The 22,338-nt window shown below is 42.4% G+C and overlaps 1 protein-coding gene and 1 long non-coding RNA gene across 2 annotated transcripts in view; one reads left to right on the top strand and one right to left on the bottom strand.

Moving 5' to 3' along the window:
- Nucleotides 1–22,338, top strand: part of myo3b (myosin IIIB) — a 327,297-nt gene that overhangs the window by 180,112 nt on the left and 124,847 nt on the right. The window contains 2 exon segments of the mRNA XM_061880054.1: nucleotides 18,535–18,646; nucleotides 18,731–18,893. Coding sequence (XP_061736038.1) covers nucleotides 18,535–18,646; nucleotides 18,731–18,893 — 275 coding nt within the window.
- LOC133537803 (uncharacterized) lies at nucleotides 91–8,177 on the bottom strand. The gene is made up of 4 exons (XR_009802846.1): nucleotides 7,813–8,177; nucleotides 3,306–3,362; nucleotides 3,017–3,233; nucleotides 91–2,905 (listed from the first exon to the last, which is right to left on the bottom strand). It is a non-coding gene; the product is annotated as an uncharacterized LOC133537803 (long non-coding RNA).

Genomic DNA, 22,338 nt, shown 5'->3' with positions numbered 1-22,338 from the left:
AAGAAGCGAGCCGTGGCCTGCATCAGACGAAACAGGAGTTCTTTAATTAGCCGGGGTGTAAGTTGAGCAGTGCAAGAGGCTGACTAATTGGCAATCATTAGAATAAATCCTGCAGTGCTCTTAACTGGATGGATGTGCTAGTTGAGGAAACACCAATGAAAGTGGGATTTTAAGGGCTGATGCATTTTAGTAGTCTTCTCTTTACTATTCATAACCAGTTTGTTCTTACAATTCTGTAACCTGGAAAAACTGTGAGCAGGTCTTTTTCTTTTTATACAAAAGGCGCATGAACGGAGTCATATTATTATTATTTTTATTTTATTTTCTAAATGTAAAAGACTACCTGGTGGTCTACATCGGGGTTTGCCAACCTTTTTTCTACCAGGGACCGGTTTAATGTATGCATTATTTTCACGGACCGGCTTTCTACTTGTGGCAGATAAGAACAGCAAAAATATAAGCATGAAAAATGAGCCTTTGGCTACACTCTGGCACATTAACATTTTATATGTCCGTTAAAGGCCTACTGAAATGAGATGTTCTTATTTAAACGGGGATAGCAGGTCCATTCTATGTGTCATACTTCATCATTTCGCGATATTGCCATATATTTGCTGAAAGGATTTAGTAGAGAACATCCACGATAAAGTTTGCAACTTTTGGTCGCTAATAAAAAAGCCTTGCCTGTACAGGAAGTAGCAGACGATGTGTGCGTGACGTCACGGGTTGTGGAGCTCCTCACGTCTGAACATTGTTTATAATCATGGCCACCAGCAGCAAGAGCTATTCAGACTGAAAAAGGTGACGATTTCCCCATTAATTTGAGCAAGGATGAAAGATTCGTGGATGAGGAAATTTAGAGTGAAGCCCCAAAAAAAAAAGGTGAGAGCAGTAAGAGCGATTCAGATGTTTTTAGACACATTTACTAGGATAATTCTGGGAAATCCCTTATCTGCCTATTGTGTTGCTAGTGTTTTAGTGAGATTAAATAGTACCTTTAAAGTCGGAGGGGTGTGTTGACGCCAGAGTCTCTGAGGGAAGTCAGCTTGCAGCAGCACAGAAGCTCCGCTGATGTCTCCGGTAAGAGGCGACTTATTGACCCAATTTTCTCGCCGAAAACTGCCGGTTGGCATGTAGTCAGGATCCATGTTGGCTTGACCGCTATGATCCATAGCAAAGCATCACTTCCAGGAATTTTAAACAAGAAAACACTGTGTGTTTGTGTGGCTAAAGGCTAAAAGCTTCCTTCCACCATCTTTCTTCTTTGACGTCTCCAATATTAATTGAACAAATTGCAAAAGATTCAGCAACACAGATGTCCAAAATACTGTGTAATTATGCAATTAAAGCAGACTACTTATAGCTTGGATCTGGCTGAAAAATAATGTCCGCTACAACCAGAGACGTCAGATGCACGCGTCATCATACATGTCATCATACCGCGATGTTTTCAACAAGATACTTCGCGCGAAATTTAAAATTGCAATTTAGTAAACTAACCGTATCGGCATGTGTTGCAATGTTAATATTTCATCATTGATATATAAACTATCAGACTGCGTGGTGGCTAGTAGTGGCTTTCAGTAGGCCTTTAATGTGCATTGTCTAATGCAATGTTTTTCAACCACTGTGCCGCGGCACACTCGTGTGCCATGACATATAGCCTGGTGTGCCGTGGGAGATGATCTAATTTAATCTATTTGGGTTAAAAATATTTTTTGCATACCAGTAATTGTAGTCTGCAATTTATGTATTGTTGAGTGTCTGTGCTGTCTAGAGCTCAGCAGAGTAACCCTGTAATACTCTTCCATATCAGTAGGTGGCAGCCGGTAGCTAATTGCTTTGTAGATGTGGAAAACAGTGGGAGGCAGTGTGCAGGTTAAACCAAAAATAAACAAAAGGTAAGTGCCTCTAAGAAAATGCATTGAAGCTTAGGGAAGGCTATGCAAAACTGGCTACAAAGTCAACAAAAACAGAATGCTGGACGACAGCAAAGACTTACTGGGGAGCAAAGATGGCGTCCACAAAGTACATCCCAACATGACATGACAATCAACAATGTCCACACAAAGAAGGATAAAAACAACAGAAATATTCTTAATTGCTAAAACAAAGTAGATGCGGGAAATATGGCTCAAAGGAAGACATGAAACTGCTACAGGAAAATAACAAAAAAAAAGAGGAAAAGGCCACCAAAATAAGAGCGCAAGACAAGAAGTAAAAGACTACACACAGGAAAAGAGCAAACAAGTGCAAATAAGTCAGGGTGTGATGTGACAGGTGGTGACAGTACACCTACTTTGAGACAAGAGCTATAGTCATGCATGCTTGCTTATGCTTTAAAGTCATATCCAACAATTGCCACAACCACTTTTTACTGTCAACTGAGTTTAGCTTTTTTAAGGATTTCTGCTGGTGGTGTGCCTCCGCATTTTTTCAACACAAAAAATGTGCCTTGGCTCCAAAAAGGTTGAAAACCCCGGCTCTAATGTACTATAACAAAGGAGTTATATTTACAAGCTTATTAGTGCGTTTAGTGCGACAGGACAAAGTTAAGTCGGAGGAAATGCGGTAATTTATAAATTAATTACTGTTTCTGTGCGGCCCGGTAGCAAATGGGTCACAGACTGGTACCGATCCCCGGACCGGGTGTTGGGAACCACTGGTCTACATAACATGTAATGGTGCTTTTTTGCTCAAAATGCTGCATGGATGATGTTTTACTCATCATCTTCAGCTCACTTTCTGACAGTTTCTTCAGGATGCACCGTTTTGTGGGCGCTCTTATTTACGTGCCTCCACTTGGACAGCGTCTTCCCCCGTCATCTTTGTTGTAGCGGTGTAGCGTGCAAGGACGGGAGTGGAAGAATCGCACAGTGAGACAGATGTGTTCACTACTGCCACGCTGGGAAATAAAGTGAAAATAAAGAAAGTAAAGTTTGTAGTAATACAAGTTTCATCGCCAAATAACCAATAAATCCACTATTAGACGAGCTTGAAATGAAAGGACACTTACTTTATATTTCTTCTGAAATATTCCAGCCACCTCAAAGATGAAGTCTCTGAGGGGGATACGCCACTTCATTCAAATTAATTGAAATGATTGCTTGCTTAGTCTGACTGCTTTAGGGATTCTTCAAATGACACACTTCAACTTGGAGCAGTTGTGTGGTGTCTCTAATTGTACTCCTCGGGAAATGATTGCACTGCATGGAATGTTCACCTCTTGGATGCTTTTTGAAACAAAAGGACAACAGCAATATTACTTTTACAGTTTATTGTAGATCATAAACCATGCCTCTCACCTGGAAAGTACCGTGTTTTGGGGATTATAAGTCGCTCCGGAGTATACGTCGCACCGGCTGAAAATACATAAAGAAGGAAAAAAACATATATAAGTCGCATTTTTGGGGAAATGTATCTGATAAAATCCAGCAGCAAGAATAGACATTTGAAAGGCAATTCAAAATAAATAAAGACTAGTGAAGAACAGGCTGAATAAGTGTAGGTTATATGAGGCATAAATAAGCAACTGCTATGTTAACCTAACATATTATGGTAAGAGTCATTCAAATAACTAGAACACATAGAACATGCTATACCTTTACCAAACTATCTCTCACTCCTAATCCATAAATCCCATAAAATCTTCCTGGATGTGGCTTCTAAACAACTCTGCCAACTCCAAAGGTATGCGCCGCTTCCTCTTGTCTTTTTCTGCTGCATATTTCACTACATCCAGCTTGTAATCTGCACTACATGATCTCCTTTTCAACGCCATTTTTGTTCAGCTCTTCTCACTTTTTATAAGTTACCGCCAACCATGAAATGATCCATTTTAATAACTACGGCAGTAGCATATAGCAGTTAGCATCCCATGACCCACAATGCACTTCTGCCATGACCCTCCCCCTCTGAATTCTTATTGGTTGACGTGTGTGTGACCATTGCTGACATTTTTTGGGTCTCTTCCGTGAATGAGATAAATAATATTATTCGATATTTTACGGTATTGTGTTAATAATTTCACACATAAGTCGCTCCTGAGTATAAGTCGCACCCCCGGCCAAACTATGAAAAAAACTGCGACTTACAGTCCGAAAAATACGGTAGATTGCTGAGATATAATCTGACAAGTTTGGACACATGGGGCGGCATAGCTCGGTTGGTAGAGTGGCGTACCAGCAGCTTGAGGGTTCCAGGTTCGATCACCCTAGTCCAGGGGTCGGGAACCTTTTTGGCTGAGAGAGCCAAGAAGCCAAATATTTTAAAATGTATTTCCCTAAGAGCCATATAATATATTTTTTAACACTGAACACAACTAAGGGCTTCACGGTGGCAGAGGGGTTAGTGCGTCTGCCTCACAATACGAAGGTCCTGCAGTCCTGGGTTCAAATCCAGGCTCGGGATCTTTCTGTGTGGAGTTTGCATGTTCTCCCCGTGAATGCGTGGGTTCCCTCCGGGTACTCCGGCTTCCTCCCACCTCCAAAGACATGCACCTGGGGATAGGTTGATTGGCAACACTAAATTGGCCCTAGTGTGTGAATGTGAGTGTGAATGTTGTCTGTCTATCTGTGATGGCCCTGCGATGAGGTGGCGACTTGTCCAGGGTGTACCCCGCCTTCCGCCCGACTGTAGCTGAGATAGGCGCCAGCGCCCCCCGCGACCCCAAAAGGGAATAAGCGGTAGAATATGGATGGATGGATGGATGAACACAACTAAACGCGTGCATTTTTAAGTAAGACCAACATTTCCAGAGTATAATAGGTCTCTTATTCTTTGTAATAACATTGTTGTTCTGAAGTTAACTGTAGAGGGGGCGTGGCCTGCGGGCTTGCAGCAAAGCGGGATGTTGCCAGGACCGGCCTCGAAATCAGCCTCAAAATCAGCGACAAGTGCGTAGAAGGCCCACATGGGCCTTGTTATCTAATCACCTGTCGCTCTGTTATGAGCAGCAGCCAGGAGGAGAGACGGGGTTGGGGCTGGAGCCAGAGCGCGAGTAAGGACTAAAGAGAAAAAGACAATTGCTGGAAAGCAACTGAGAGAAAAATAAAATAAAACAATATTGTAACCCTAAAACAGACTCTTGGTGGTCTGAAGAACCCCCAGGAGGGCAAGCCCCTCACTAACCAATAATAAATAAATTACTTGTTACCATTAACGCAACTTCTTGAACATAAAAAAGCATGAGAATGTTTTATATTTTGAATGTTATTTTTAACACTGTGATTACAGGTGGAATTATTCATTACTTATCGTGTTAAGCAATGTCAGCTCAGATGTATCTGAGAGCCAGATGCAGTCATCAAAAGAGCCACATCTGGCTCTAGAGCCATAGGTTCCCTACCCCTGCCCTAGTCACTGCCGTTGTGTCCTTGGGCAAGACACTTTACCCACCTGCTCCCAGTGCCACCCACACTGCTTTAAATGGAACTTGAATATTGGCTTTTACTATGTAAAGCGCTTTGAGTCACTAGAGAAAAGCGCTATATAAATGTAATTCACTTCACACTTCACTTTGACCGCCAAGTAGGACCATGAACTAGCGAGGGCGACAGAAATAAGGAATGGTGTCCCTATGCCCGAAAAAGTGGTTTAATTGTCGATGCACTACAGGACTGCTTTTAAAATGTCCATAAAGCATGTTTCAAACATATACACAAACCCCGTTTCCATATGAGTTGGGAAATTGTGTTAGATGTAAATATAAACAGAATACAATGATTTGCAAATCCTTTTCAAGCCATATTCAGTTGAATATGCTACAAAGACAACATATTTGATGTTCAAACTCATAAACATTGTTTTTTTTTTTTTGCAAATAATCATTAACTTTAGAATTTGATGCCAGCAAAACGTGACAAAGAAGTTGGGAAAGGTGGCAATAAATACTGATAATGTTGAGGAATGCTCATCAAACACTTATATGGAACATCCCACAGGTGTGCAGGCTAATTGGGAACAGGTGGGTGCCATGATTGGCTATAAAAACAGCTTCCATGAAATGCTAAGTAATTCACAAACAAGGATGGGGTGAGGGTCACCACTTTGTAAGCAAATTGTCAAACAGTTTTAGAACAACATTTCTCAACGAGCTATTGCAAGGAATTTAGGGATTTTACCATCTAAGGTCCGTAAAATCATCAAAAAGTTCAGATAATCTGGAGAAATCACTGCACGTAAGCGATGATATTACATTTGATCGCTCAGGCGGTACTGCATCAAAAACCTACATCAGTGTGTAAAGGATATCACCACATGGGCTCAGGAACCCTTCATAAAACCACTGTCAGTAACTACAGTTGGTCGCTACATCTGTAAGTGCAAGTTAAAACTCTGCTATGCAAAGCAAAACCCATTTATCAACAATATCCTGAAACGCCGCCGGCTTTGCTGGGCCCGAGCTCATCTAAGATGGACTGATGCAAAGTGGAAAAGTGTTCTGTGATATGAAGAATCCACATTTTTAATTATATTTGGAAACTGTGGACGTGGTGTCCTCCAGAACAAAGAGGAAAATAACCATCCGGATTGTTATAGGCGCAAAGTTGAAAAGGCAGCATGTGTGATGGTATGGGGGTGTATTAGTGCCCAAGGCATGGGTAACTTACACATCTGTGAAGGCACCATTAATGCTGAAAGGTCCAAACAGGTTTTGGAACAACATATGTTGTCATCCAAGCAACGTTATCATGGACGCCCCTGCTTATTTCAGCAAGACAATGCCAAGCCACGTGTTACAACAGCGTGGCTTCGTAATAAAAGAGTGCGGGTACTTTCCTGGCCCGCCTGCAGTCCAGACCTTCTCTCATAGAAAATGTGTGGCGCATTATGAAGCGTAAAATACGACAACAAGACCCCGGACTGTTGAACATTTTAAGCTGTACATCAAGCAAGAATGGGAAAGAATTCCACTTTCAAAGCTTCAACGATTAGTTTCCTCAGTTCCCAAACGTTTATTGAGTGTTGTTAAAAGAAAAGGTGATGTAACACAGTGATGAACATGCCCTTTCCCAACTACTTTGGCACGTGTTGCAGCCATGAAATTCTAAGTTAATTATTATCTGCAAAAAAAAAATGAGGTTTATGAGTTTGAACATCAAATATGTCGTCTTTGTAGCATATTCAACTGAATATGGCTTGAAAAGGATTTGCAAATCATTGCATTCTGTTTATATTTACATCTAACACAATTTCCCAACTCATATGGAAATGGGGTTTGTAAATTAGTGTCTTTGTGGTGATGACCTTTAAATAGTACATGCAAAATGCTCATTGAAATAAGGCGTTTTGCACCATTTTACAATTGTACAGGCAACACGCCCAATAATAGTACAAAAATTAATTGTGGTTATTGTTGTGTTTGCTGTTGTTGTTGTTTTTGTCTCTCTGTCTAATCCTTCTTTTATCACCACAATGTCCCCCTCTGACTTCCTTTTTTTCCCTCTTTCCATCCCCTCCTGCTCCGGCCCGGCTGCACCAAATGATAACATAACTACATTTAATAAAGTCAAATACAAATAAGGCAACAAGGAAAGTATCCCACACTTCTCTTTTGTAAAGTAAATCTGAACAGCCGATACGGACGTCTACATCAACTGAATGATTTGCCTGAGAAGCTGGACAGGACAAAAAATAAGAATAATTAAAAAATATATATAATAGTACACGCTATTATATATATTGCACACACTGTTTACCACGTGCTATTTGGATTTTAGCAAATCAGGCCTAGAGTCTTGAAAACTTCACACATAAAACACTCAGTGGAACTTTAGTGTGTGTTGCTGATCTTCAAAACTTGCTACACACCTTTTTGAGCGGCTGAAAAGCAAGTGATGAGGACAGCATGGCTCGGTTGGTAGAGCAACATGAGGGTTCCTGGTTTGGTCCCCGGCTTCCGCCATTCCAGTCCCGTCTGTGGTGTCCTTGAGCAAGACACTTCACCCTTGCTCCTGATGGGTGGTGGTGAGGGCCTTGCATCAGTGTGTGAATGTGTAAATAGTGTCAAAGCGCTTTGAGTCCCTTGAAGGTAGAAAAGCTCTCCAAGTATCGAACGTGATGCTGCAGTGTCTCCCAGCCATGGATCAGCCTCATCCTACCTGAGCCACACAGGTAGTCCAAGTGGCTAAACTCCACTTTAAATGAAAACTGATTTCAACGCATCCTCTCCTATCAAAGGCTTGTCTGATGTTGTGAGCGCCGCTTTTTATTTATCATCAAAGAAGTATCAGGTATCAACAGGAATACAAAAATGGAGACTAAGGCGGGGGAACGCTGTTCAAAGAAGTTTTCTTCTCCACGGTTGTTTTTCTCAGGAACACCAGAACACCAGAGATGAAGTTGCAATAGTTTTGGAAATTTCATGCGCCACTTTTGTGACACTTTGTCCCGTGCTGGTATTTTGTAAACCTCAACAAGGAGGATCAGTGGTTGGTTGTGAGGCAAGTAGGTGGATGTCTGCAGATATTCCCAAAGTGATGGTCGCTCTTCTTTTGCTGCTAACGAAAAATAAAACAACTTAACATTGAGCTTCTGTGAAAGTGTGGAGGTCACACCAGGTGACGTGGCCTAAGATGTGTGACGCGCACACCATTGTCTCCTTAGGTCGAAGGACCAAGAAGATGTCAGGTTCAAACACTGATGACATTATTAAACAGACGAGAAGTAAGGAATCATGCGGAGACAGAATTCAATTTTGCTCGTTTTTTGGGCTGTACTCTAGTTACGGATCCAAACTACGCTCTAAAGTCCAGCCCATGTGCTTCGTCTCATTTATTTGGGAGGTCCCTGGTTACATCACTGAAGCTGTCGCTGCGGGAAGGAGGTAAATCTCGACAGCTCCAGTTAGACACAATATATGATTACTAATGAAATGCAAATGTGTTGATATTCGTGATATCGCCCTGTCTCTGCTTTGTCTGCGTCACTGCACTCGACGTTCCCTTGGCAGTCAGCAGGCCGATTCAGGGTCTGAAAACACTAAGACGATGTCCCTTTGCACAGATAGAAACAGTACAACTTCAGCACAATTGATAATAACTATAGCAACGGCCCTTAAGCATAAGAGTTGTGTGATAATATATACATAATTATTCTAACAAAAGGCAGGGCAAGTTTATTTGTAGAGCACAATTCGTACACAAGTAAGGTACTGTACATTTTTTTTAAATAATAATCATAATCCAAATTGAAACCAGAAAATAAAATCATCATAAAAAAAACAATCATTCAAAATAAAATAATCAAATGAATAAAATACTTTGTCGAATGCACAATTAGATAAAAGTGTTTTCAGTCTGGATTTGAACATCACCAACGTTGAGGCTTGTCTCACATCTTCTCCAAGACTATTCCAGACTTGAGTAGCATTAAAATTAAACGCAGTCTCACTTTGTTTGGTCCTGACTCCAGATGGCTGGAACATGTCAGAGATGTACTTTGGCACAGAACCATGGAAGTAGGAGTACACAACCAGAGCTGTTTTAAAGTCTATCCTCTCAGTTAAAAGTTAAAGTAGCAATGATTGTCACACACACACTAGGTTAGGAGTCAGGAACCTTTTTGGCTGAGAGAGCCATGAAAGCCAAATACTTTAAAATGTATTTCCATAAGAGCCTTATAATATTTTTTAACACTGAATACAACTAAATGTCTGCATTTTTAAGTAAGACCAACATGTTTAGAGTATAATAAGTCTCTTATCCTTTTTAATAACATTGTTATTCCGAAGCTAACCAATAATAAATCAAATACTTCTTACCATTAACGTGATTTCTTGAACAAGTGCGGTAGAAAACGGATGGATGGATTAAAATGCATGAGAATGTTTTATATTTTGAACGTTATTTTTAGCACTGTGATTACTAGCGGGATTATTCACAATTAGCGTGTTAAACAATGTCAGCTAAGATTTATCTGAGCGCCAGATGTAGTCATCAAAACAGGCACATCTGGTTCCCAAGCCATAGGTTCCCTACCCCTGCACTAGGTGTTGCAAAATTATTCTCTGCATTTGACCCATTACCCTTTTCAACCCCTGGGAGGTGAGGGGAGCAGTGAGCAGCAGTACCTGGGAATCATTTTTGGTGATTTAACCCCCAATTCCAAGCCTTGATGCTGAGTGCCAAGCAGGGAAGGTAATGGCTCCCATTTTTATAGTCTTTGGTAGGACTTGGCCGGGGTTTGAACTCACAACCTACCCATCGCAGGGCGGACACTCTAACCACTAGACCACTGAGTAGGGCAACTGTGCAGTGACCTGAGCACTGGACCAATGTGGTCAAATTAACTGGTTCTCGTCCAGACTCGAGCAGCAGCATTCTAGATGTTCTGCAGCTGCTTGTTTAGAGAGGTTGTTACTGTCGTCTAACTTGCTGGAGCCACAGGCATGAATTCATTTTTCTAAATCTGATTTAGACAATATTCCTCTGTGTTGATGTTTTTCAGCTGGTGAAAAGCTGCTGATGTTATTGACTTAATGTGGCTGTTGAAGTTCAAGTCTACGTCCACTATTAATTACCCTTGGATCCTTTGGTTGCAGTGAGAGGGTCTCACAAGTTATTTCAAACTATATTTCTAATATTAACTTTGAGTCTGTTTACATGAGAAGATTTGGAACAACCAAAACTAGGGCTGTCAAAAATAAACAGTTAACTCATGTTATTAATCATAAAACAAATTACACAGATTAAATAATGATTTGGACTAAACATGCTCCTTTATGTTAGCTGCAGATGGTCGGGTGTTGTTTTATAGCCCGTGCAAAGATGAGTGAGGACACCTTGACTACCCGGACTAGACTTTGGATGAAACTGTCACCAAGTTGTGGCAAAAAAATGTGGTGCATTCAAGTACAGTAAAACATTTGAAAAATGTTCCTGCATGACATTCTGACAATAAAGGTGCATCTTTTTTAAGTTACTCCAAATGATGCAAGCAAATTGTTATTACTCATGATTCATACAATTTCAAAAGTGCGGTTAATATGATTTAAAAAAAAAATTAAATAAATCATTATATAGCACTAAGGGCTTCACGGTGGCAGAGGGGTTAGTGCGTCTGCCTCACAATACAAAGGTCCTGAGTAGTCAGGGTTCAATCCCGGGCTCGGGATCTTTCTGTGTAGAGTTTGCATGTTCTCCCCGTGACTGCGTGGGTTCCCTCCGGGTACTCCGGCTTCCTCCCACCTGCAAAGACATGCACCTAGGAATAGGCCCCTCCCACCTCCAAAGACATGCACCTGGGTTGAGGCCCCTCCCACCCCCAAAGACATGCACCTGGGGATAGGCCGCTCCCACCTCCAAAGACATGCACCTGGGGATAGGCCCCTCCCACCTCCAAAGACATGCACCTGGGGATAGGCCCCTCCCACCTCCAAAGACATGCACCTGGGGATAGGCCCCTCCCACCTCCAAAGACATACACCTGGGGATAGGTTGATTGGCAACACTAAATGGTCCCTAGTGTGTGAATGTTGTCTGTCTATCAGTGTTGGCCCTGTGATAAGGTTGGGACTTGTCCAGGGTGTACTCCGCCTTCCGCCCGATTTGTGGCTGAGATAGGCACCACAGCCCCCCGCAACCCCAAAGGGAATAAGCGGTAGATAATGGATGGATGGATATAGCACTAACAAAAACAAAAACACATTCATTTGGAAAAAAGTTATTTTATCTCTATTCATCCATCCATTTCCCACCGCTTATCTCTTTTGGGGTTGCAGGGGGTGCTGGAGCCTATCTCCGCTGCATTCGGGTGGAAGGCAGGTTACACCCTGGACAAGTCGCCGCCTCATCACAGGGCCAACACAGATAGACAGACAACATTCACACACTAGGGACCATTTAGTGTTGCCAATCAACCTATCCCCAGGTGCATGTCTTTGGAGGTGGGAGGGGCCTATCCCCAGGTGCATGTCTTTGGAGGTGGGAGGGGCCTATCCCCAGGTGCATGTCTTTGGAGGTGGGAGGGGCCTATCCCCAGGTGCATGTCTTTGGAGGTGGGAGGGGCCTATACCCAGGTGCATGTCTTTGCAGGTGGGAGGGGCCTATCCCTAGGTGCATGTCTTTGGAGGTGGGAGGGGCCTATCCCAGGTGCATGTCTTTGGAGGTGGGAGGGTCCTATCCCCAGGTGCATGTCTTTGGAGGTGGGAGGGGCCTATCCCAGGTGCATGTCTTTGGAGGTGGGAGGGGCCAACCCCCAGGTGCATGTCTTTGGAGGTGGGAGGGGCCTATACCCAGGTGCATGTCTTTGCAGGTGGGAGGGGCCTATCCCTAGGTGCATGTCTTTGGAGGTGGGAGGGGCCTATCCCAGGTGCATGTCTTTGGAGGTGGGAGGGGCCTATCCCCAGGTGCATGTCTTTGGAGGTGGGAGGGGCCTATCCCAGGTGCATGTCTTTGGAGGTGGGAGGGGCCTATCCCCAGGTGCATGTCTTCGGAGGTGGGAGGGGCCTATCCCCAGGTGCATGTCTTTGGAGGTGAGAGGGGCCTATCCCCAGGTGCATGTCTTTGGAAGTGGGAGGGGCCTATCCCCAGGTGCATGTCTTTGGAGGTGGGAGGAAGCCAGAGTAGGACCCACACAGTCACGGGGAGAACATGTAAACTTCACACAGAAAGATCCCGAGCGCAGGCTCGAACCCAGGACCTTCGTATTGTGAGGCAGACACACTAACCCCTTTTACCACCGTGCTGCCATATTACAACATTTTACAATAAAATAGCAAGTATATTTACTAATATAATTATGGTCTTTATTTCTCATGAAATTTCAACATTATTCTTATAAAAGCTCCACATGTTCAATAATTCATCTGTATCATGGTTGCTAAATAAGGAATGAAAAATTGTTGTATCAGAAGATGAAAGCAATCCTATTTTGATGAACATGCTCGTATGTACCAGATTTGACGTTTTGCAGGTGTCAGGTTCAAACACTGAACTTACTATTAGACAAGACAAGGAAAAGGAATCAGGCAGAGACAGAGTAAAATTTTGCTCATGAGGAGAAATGTTTGGGTCTGCACACTCAGTTACAGTCTCCCACCACGCTCTAAGGTACAGCCCCCGTGCTCCCCTATTTATCCAGCAGTTCCCCAGTCAACATCACCTCTGAAGGGAGTGGTCACACACATCATGCAAAGCTGCTCCAGTATGCACAATGTGCTGGGGGCTTTGTGATTGCCTTGTCTCTGCTTGGTCTGCGTGCTGTCATCTTCTCTTCGTTGAGGTACTTAAAGTCCTTGGCTATTAGCAGGCTAAAAGAAAGAAAACTTCAGTGGCAAGAACCACCGCTCATATGCCGTGGAAGATAAGTTGTGTGCCCTTGCACGAAGCAGAAAAGAGCCCAATAGATAATAACTATAGCAACGGCCTCTAATCATAAGAGTTGTGTGATAACTTGTATATAATTATTCTAACAGCAGGACCATCAACTAGAGTAAAACTCCACCCCCTTTTGGAGTCACCGCACAACATTTGGAACATGCAGATCGTATCCTGTTTGGGTTGGCTACTACTCATGCATTGAATGGGTCAAATTATTGTACATCATAGGATTTTTGGAATTATTGATCATACAGAGTGAAATTCTTATGCAAATATGGTAAATATCTTACATCTGGCAACATTGATTCCCATCAAAAATAGGGAAAAAAATGCTTTTCAGCAACAGTGTAATGCATGAAAAGATAAAAACAGTACTGTGTACTATGTACTATGTACTGCACTAGATTAGATTAGATTAGATAGTACTTTATTCATTCCGTCAGGAGAGTTCCTTCAGGAAAATTACAATTTTCAGCACAATCCCATTCAAGATCAGACAAACATTACAGGGAGACAGAACAGGATCGCTGACGGGTCTGCCGGCTTCCAGCGCCCCTTACAAAAAAAGATGAAATACAGGTAAACAAGGGGGGGGGGGGACAGAAGATTAAAATGAAATAAAAAAATCGGTCTTAGCCTGGGCCTTGGAGAGGGGGTGCAGACTGAGGCCAAGGGAAGGGAAAAAAAAAAAAAAAAAACAACAACAACTCATAGCCATAGTACACATCCCTCTTACATGTGTGTAAGAGGGAAACATCAAACATCAAAGAACACAGAGGACATTAAAGACATTAAAGCAGCAGATACAACCAGACACTTCTACATACAGCTATGAATAAAAAGTAAAAGAAACATATCCACTGTGGTGGCCTCTGTGGTGTTCCACGCCATCGTCCGCTGGGGAGGAGGGAGCATGGCCAGAGACAGGAGCAGACCCAACAAAGCAACCAAGACAGCCGACTCCACTCTCGGCCAGTGTCCAGTCCGCATGGATGATCAATGATACGTCCAAGGAGACTGAGGTGTCCGACTCCTGCTCACCCAGCCAAGACACCGCGAAGCCTCTCCGTCCCAGCGCTCAGTGCCAGCTCCGCAGCCTTGTCCCCTCATCCGCATCTCCTCCAGTCCCTCCAAACGGACTCCGGTGTGGCAGAGACCCAGCAGCTGGTCTCCATGGCCAAAAGGCTCCCGGGAGGCAGATCCAGAAGTCCACAAAAAAAACACCACAGAGGTCACAAAAGTGGCACCCCTTGTCACACAGTCCCAAAGGGTCCCGGACCAAAATGCAAAAAAATATAATAACACATGAAAACAAGAGGGAAACACAAAAGGATGATACAAGAGCACAGAGCTCCTGCCTACAGCAGCCACTACAGCAGCGCCATCTTGGAAAAAAAAAAAATATGTACTATGCTTGTGTTCATTTATTAATCACACCTGCCAAAGGTATGCAATTTAATCCCAATGTTGGTGCATTACATTTTTATTAGCATTAACATTCGGGCCTTTGTCAATTTGGTAGTATTTTGTATTTTCCCATGTTTTTCTCCTTAGGGCAGTGGTGTCAAACTCAAATACCGAGTGGGTCAAAATTTAAAACTGAACAAAGCCGCGGGCCGAGGTTGAACAAATTAACCCTTTAATACGGACCCAAACAAGTTTTGCATTGAATATTGACCAGCAAGGCTTATATAACTTTATAGTGACATGCAAAATCCAGTTTTTAATAATAATAATTGAAAAATATCAATGGCATATCAAATAAAATAAAAACACAAATTTAATGCCTTTTTTCGGCGGCGGGTTTGAGTTGGGGCGGGTTTCGGTGGTAGCGGGGGTGTATATTGTAGCATCCCGGAAGAGTTAGTGATGCAAGGGGTTCTGGGTATTTGTCCGGTTGTGTTTATGTTGTGTTACGGTGCGGATGTTCTCCCGAAATGTGTTTGTCATTCTTGTTTGCTGTGGGTTCACAGTGTGCCACATATTTGTAAAAGTGTTAACCTTGTTAATACGGCCACCCTCAGTGTGACCTGTATGGCTGTTGACCAAGTATGCCTTGCATACACTTGTGTGTGTGTATGAGCCACATATATTATGTGAATGGGCCGGCACGCTGTTTTTATGGAAGAAAAGCGGACGTGGCGACATGTTGAGAACGCCAAAAGCAGCGCTTTTACGGCCCGCCCCCAATATTATTGTCCAGGTGTTAATCGAGAGGAATTTGGGAGGGGCACTGAACTTCAGGAGTCTCCCGGGAAAATTGGGAGGGTTGACGAGTATGAGTTTTAACGGTGAATGTGGTGTTACAGCGGCGGGCCAGCTCTAATGTTAATGTGATATTGCCTCAAGGGCCAAATGAAATTACACGGCGGGCCAGAGTTTGACACCCATGCCTTAGGGTGTCCAGGAAACTGTAGACTAACCTAAAGGGTTTTCTTTCATTAATAAATGATAAATGATAGATGGGTTGTACTTGTATAGCGCTTTTCTACCTTCAAGGTACTCAAAGCGCTCTGACACTACTTCCACATTTACCCATTCACATTCACACACTGATGGAGGGAGCTGCCATGCAAGGCGCCAACCAGCACCCATCAGGAGCAAGGGTGAAGTGTCTTGCTCAGGACACAACGGACGTGACGAGGTTGGTACTGGGTGGGATTTGAACCAGGGACCCTCGGGTTGCGCACGGCCATCTCCCACTGCGCCACGCCGTCCCTAACATGAATAATATTTTTAAAAATCTTTATTGGTTTGCAGCAGTAGTCATTAAAAACGAGGTGTACAACAGTAAAACTGAGGTACAACAGTAAAAACAAGGTACAAATACATAAAATACATACAACATACAAACCATCATAAAGCTAAAAACTAAAAACATTTGTAATACAATAAAAACTAATCACACGTCGCATCCTACTAAAGTGACTACATAGCAGCTAAGCTTGTTTAAGGAGCTCAATTATACAAACAGCTGAAGGAACAAAGGATCAATCAATCAATCAATGTTTACTTGTATAGCCCTAAATCACTAGTGTCTCAAAGGGCTGCACAAACCACTACGACATCCTCGGTAGGCCCACATAAGGGCAAGGAAAACTCACACCCAGTGGGACATCGGTGACAATGATCACTATGAGAACATGATACTGTGATACTGATGATACTGATGACTATGAGAACATATGAGAACATGATACTGTGAAAGATCAATCCACAATGGATCCAACACAGTCTCGAGAGTCCAGTCCAAAGCGGATCCAACACAGCAGCGAGAGTCCCGTTCACAGCGGAGCAAGCAGGAAACCATCCCAAGCGGAGGCGGATCAGCATCGCAGAGATGTCCCCAGCCGATACACAGGCAAGCAGTACATGGCCACCGGATCGGACCGGACCCCCTCCACAAGGGAGAGTGGGACATAGAAGAAAAAGAAAAGAAACGGCAGATCAACTGGTCTAAAAAGGGAGTCTATTTAAAGGCTAGAGTATACAAATGAGTTTTAGGGTGAGACTTAAATGCTTCTACTGAGGTAGCATCTCGAACTGTTACCGTGAGGGCATTCCAGAGTACTGGAGCCCGAAATGAAAAAGCTCTACAGCCCGCAGACTTTTTTTGGGCTTTGGGAATCACTAATAAGCCGGAGTCCTTTGAACGCAGATTTCTTGCCGGGACATATGGTACAATACAATCGGCAAGATAGGATGGAGCTAGACCGTGTAGTATTTTATACGTAAGTAGTAAAACCTTAAAGTCACATCTTAAGTGCACAGGAAGCCAGTGCAGGTGAGCCAGTATAGGTATATATGTATGTATATATGTATATAAAGGTATATACAGTATAGGCGTAATGTGATCGAACTTTCTTGTTCTTGTCAAAAGTCTAGCAGCCGCATTTTGTACCAACTGTAATCTTTTAATGCTAGACATGGGGAGACCCGAAAATAATACGTTACAGTAGTCTTATGTATCGGTTGTTGTTGGCCTTTCTATTACTAGAGGCGTACTTACATCCTGAGGGCAAGAGTCTAAACTCTAAGAAGAGAAGTGCTGAGGGTTGGCCAGATTGGACTTTGCCTTCTGGATGATTCTGACCTGATGAATCTGGTTCAGGGGTTTCAAGGTAGTGCCTATGGTCTTTTGGCACACCTTGATTATACCACCTGGTCTGTTTTTATTGGGTTACCAAACCAGGAAGTGATAGAATATGTTAAAATAGACTTGATACAAGATGAATAGAACATCATCAATCAATCAATCAATCAATGTTTACTTATATAGCCCTAAATCACTAGTGTCTCAAAGGGCTGCACAAACCACCACGACATCCTCGGTAGGCCCACATAAGGGCAAGGAAAACTCACACCCAGTGGGACATCGGTGACAATAATGACTATGAGAACCTTAGAGAGGAGGAAAGCAATGGATGTCGAGCGGGTCTAACACGATACTGTGAAAGCTCAATCCACAATGGATCCAACACAGTCGCGAGAGTCCAGTCCAAAGCGGATCCAACACAGCAGCGAGAGTCCCGTTCACAGCGGAGCCAGCAGGAAACCATCCCAAGCGGAGGCGGATCAGCATCGCAGAGATGTCCCCAGCCGATACACAGGCAAGCAGTACATGGCCACCGGATCGGACCGGACCCCCTCCACAAGGGAGAGTGGGACATAGAAGAAAAAGAAAAGAAACGGCAGATCAACTGGTCTAAAAAGGGAGTCTATTTAAAGGCTAGAGTATACAAATGAGTTTTAAGGTGAGACTTAAATGCTTCTACTGTGGTGGCATCTCGAACTGTTACCGGGAGGGCATTCCAGAGTACTGGAGCCCAACTAGACATCAGGGGTCACCAACCTTTTGAAAGCAAGAGCTACTTCTTGGGTACTGATTCATCGTCATTATCAACCTGACACCCCTCAGTTTCCTCAAGCAAAACAGCCTCTGATAATACGCAGCATATCAACCATGCTTGCTGAACACAACTCATACTTATCCAAGTTTAACATCTGCTATTTGTGTGATTCCCCACTACACTCTCAAGTGATCATTTGATGAACAGGTGCAGCTTTGTGTCCGGTAGAAAGTGCTAATACTCAGAATTCATGTATCAACGAGCTGTGGACTTTGATCAAATTGAATTATCCTTCTTTACTTTTTGCCCAGAGTCAGTCACAGATCTATTGCATCAGAACTTTTAATTACCTGTCCCTGCAGGTACTACTACCTTGCATTCCGGGCTCACCAGATGCCAGAGCCCAGCAAAGAGAATTCTACTGCCATACTTGAGCGAGCCAGACTGGAAGACTGGGTGCTGGGTAAGACCAAGGTACAGTCATGTTTCAATGATTCTACAAAATGAGTACCTTTTTGATTTTCTACAAAAAAAAAGGGGTGTTTTTGGTCCTTTCAGGTGTTCCTGAAGTACTACCATGTGGAGCAGCTCAACCTGCTGCTTCGAGAAGTGATAGCTCAGGTGGTGGTGATGCAAGCCTACACCAAAGGCTGGCTGGGGGCGCGACGATACCGACAGGAGAAGGAGAAGAGGAACCGATGTGCTACCATCATCCAGTCAGGTGCTTTGATGTTAAAGTACCAGCAGAGTGGAAAAACAAGTTGACTTTCTATTAGAGATGTTTGACAATATCGGACTGCCGATATTATAAATGCTTTAAAATGTAATTTCGGAATTTATCGGTATCTGTTTCAAAATTATCGGTATTTGTTTCAAAAAGTAAAATTTATGACTTTTTAAAACGCCACTGAATTCAAGAGCACCAATAAACCTTAAAGGCACTGCCTTTGCATGCCGGCCCACTCAAATAATATTTACAGCTTTTCACACACAAGTGAATGCAATGCATACTTGGTCAACAGCCATGCAGGTCACACTGAGGGTGGCAGTTTAACCAACTTTAACACTGTTACAAACATGCGCCACACTGTGAACCCATACCAAACAAGAATGATAAACACATTTCGGGAGAACACCCGCACCGTAACACAACAAATACCCAGAATCCCTTGCAGAACTAACTCTTCTGGGATGCTACAATATACCCCCCCCCCCCCCCCCCACTACCCCCCACCTCAACCCCGCCCACTTCAACCTTCTCTAAAGAATCTAGCTTATAGTTTGATTTAGCACGCTGATTGACTCTTCATTTTTTCAACTAGACATCAGGGGTCACCAACCTTTTGAAAGCAAGAGCTACTTCTTGGGTACTGATTCATGCCAAGGGCTACCAGTTTGATACACACTTCAATAAATTGCCAGAAATAGACAATTCGCTCAATTTACCTTTAATAAATAAATCTATATATTAAAAAAAAGGGTATATCTGTCCGTCATTCCGTTGTACGTTTTTTTTTCCTTTATGGAATGTTTTTTGTAGAGAATAAATGATTAAATAAACACTTAATTGAACAGTTTAAAAGAGGAGAAAACACACAAAAAAATGAAATTCAATTTTGAAACATAGTTTATCTTCAATTTCGACTCTTTAAAATTCAAAATTCAACCGGAGGAAAAAAAAAGAGAAAAACTAGCTAATTCGAATCTTTTTGAAAAAATTAAAAAAAGAATTTATGGAACGTCATTAGTCATTTTTCCTGATTAAGATTAGTTTTTAGAATTTTGATGACATGTTTTAAATACGTTCAAATCCAATCTGCACTTTGTTAGAATATATAACAAATTGGACCAAGCTATATTTCTAACAAAGACAAATCATTATTTCTTCTAGATTTTCCAGAACAAAAATTTTAAAAGAAATTCCAAAGACTTTGAAATAAGATTTAAATTTGATTCTACAGATTTTTAGGTTTTCCAGAATATTTTTTTTAAATTTTAATCATTACAAGTTTGAAGAAATATTTCACAAGTATTCTTCGTCGAAAAAACCGAAGCTAAAATGAAGAGTTAGATTTAAAATGTATTTATTATTCTTTACAATAAAAAAAAATAAATGTACTTGAACATTGATTTAAATTGTCAGGAAAGAAAAGGAAGGAATTTAAAAGGTAAAAAGGTATACCGTATTTTTCGGACTATAAGTCACAGTTTTTTTCATAGTTTGGCCGGAGGTGCGACTTATGTGTGAAATTATTAACACATTACCGTAAAATATGAAATAATATTATTTATCTCATTCACGTAAGAGACTAGACGTATAAGATTTGATGGGATTTATGGATTAGGAGTGAGAGATAGTTTGGTAAAGGTATAGCATGTTCTATATGTTCTAGTTATTTGAATGACTCTTACCATAATATGTTAGGTTAACATAGCAGTTGCTTATTTATGCCTCATATAACCTACACTTATTCAGCCTGTTCTTCACTATTCTTCATTTAGTTTAAATTGCCTTTCAAATGTCTATTCTTGCTGTTGGATTTTAGCAAATAAATTCCCCAAAAAATGCGACTTATACTCCAGTGCGACTTAAATATGTTTTTTTTCCTTCTTTATTATGCATTTTCAGCCGGTGCGACTTATACTCAGAAGCGACTTATACTTGGAAAATCCTAAAATCATTTTTAAGGTTGTATTTTTTTCTCTAAAATGGTCTTTCTGAAAGTTATAAGAAGCAAAGTAAAAAAAATAAATGAATTTATTTACACAAGTGAAGACCAAGTCTTTAAAATATTTTCTTGGATTTTCAAATTCTATTTGAGTTTTGTCAATCAATCAATCAATCAATGTTTATTTATATAGCCCCAAATCACAAATGTCTCAAAGGACTGCACAAATCATTACGACTACAACATCCTCGGAAGAACCCACAAAAGGGCAAGGAAAACTCACACCCAGTGGGCAGGGAGAATTCACATCCAGTGGGACGCCAGTGACAATGCTGACTATGAGAAACCTTGGAGAGGACCTCAGATGTGGGCAACCCCCCCCCTCTAGGGGACCGAAAGCAATGGATGTCGAGCGGGTCTAACATGATACTGTGAAAGTTCAATCCATAGTGGCTCCAAGACAGCAGTGAGAGTCCCGTCCACAGGAAACCATCTCAAGCGGATCAGCAGCGTAGAGATGTCCCCAACCGATACAGGCGAGCGGTCCATCCTGGGTCCCGACGAGCGGTCCATCCTGGGTCTCGACTCTGGACAGTCAGTACTTCATCCATGGTCATCGGACCGGACCCCCTCCACAAGGGAGGGGGGGACATAGGAGAAAGAAAAGAAGCGGCAGATCAACTGGTCTAAAAAGGAGGTCTATTTAAAGGCTAGAGTATACAGATGAGTTTTAAGATGAGACTTAAATGCTTCTACTGAGGTAGCATCTCGAACTGTTACCGGGAGGGCATTCCAGAGTACTGGAGCCTGAACGGAAAACGCTCTATAGCCCGCAGACTTTTTTTGAGCTCTAGGAATCACTAATAAGCCGGAGTCTTTTGAACGCAGATTTCTTGCCGGGACATACGGTACAATACAATCGGCAAGATAGGCTGGAGCTAGACCGTTAGAATTAAAAATGTCGAGCAAAGCGAGACCAGCTTGCTAGTAAATAAATACAATTTAAAAAATAGAGGCAGCTCACTGGTAAGTGCTGCTATTTGAGCTATTTTTAGAACAGGCCAGCGGGCGACTCATCTGGTCCTTACGGGCGACCTGGTGCCCGCGGGCACTGCATTGGTGACCCCTGATCTAGACTATTTCTATTCATTTGTCCTTTAGTCAAATATTTTTAAAGACTACTCCAATTGTTTAGCTGACTATTTCTATCTGTGTGGCATTGCAATAGTCTTTTACAAGCTTTTTACTTATTTTACACAATAAGACGGACGGTGTCCAACTTTAAATAATCCAAAAATGGTCGAAATTTCCAAACTCCCCGTCGTAAATTTGCCGAAAATTTACCGGAAACTTTCCAGCCCTTTGCAACCCCAGTTCTAAATATACTGGATCTCACCACTTGATTGTGAAGTTTGCAATAAATCCTAAAAGAGATGGCTTGATAACCACAGCTTGACCTTGGCGGGCTGAGAGCGAGGCTTCAGGGCGGACGGGAGA

Source organism: Nerophis ophidion, linkage group LG19 (genome assembly GCF_033978795.1).
Source record: "Nerophis ophidion isolate RoL-2023_Sa linkage group LG19, RoL_Noph_v1.0, whole genome shotgun sequence".
In the NCBI taxonomy this organism is placed as follows: Eukaryota; Metazoa; Chordata; class Actinopteri; order Syngnathiformes; family Syngnathidae; genus Nerophis; species Nerophis ophidion.
The sequence above is the reverse complement of the archived record's forward strand: the minus strand, read 5'-3'. Positions and strand labels throughout refer to the sequence as shown.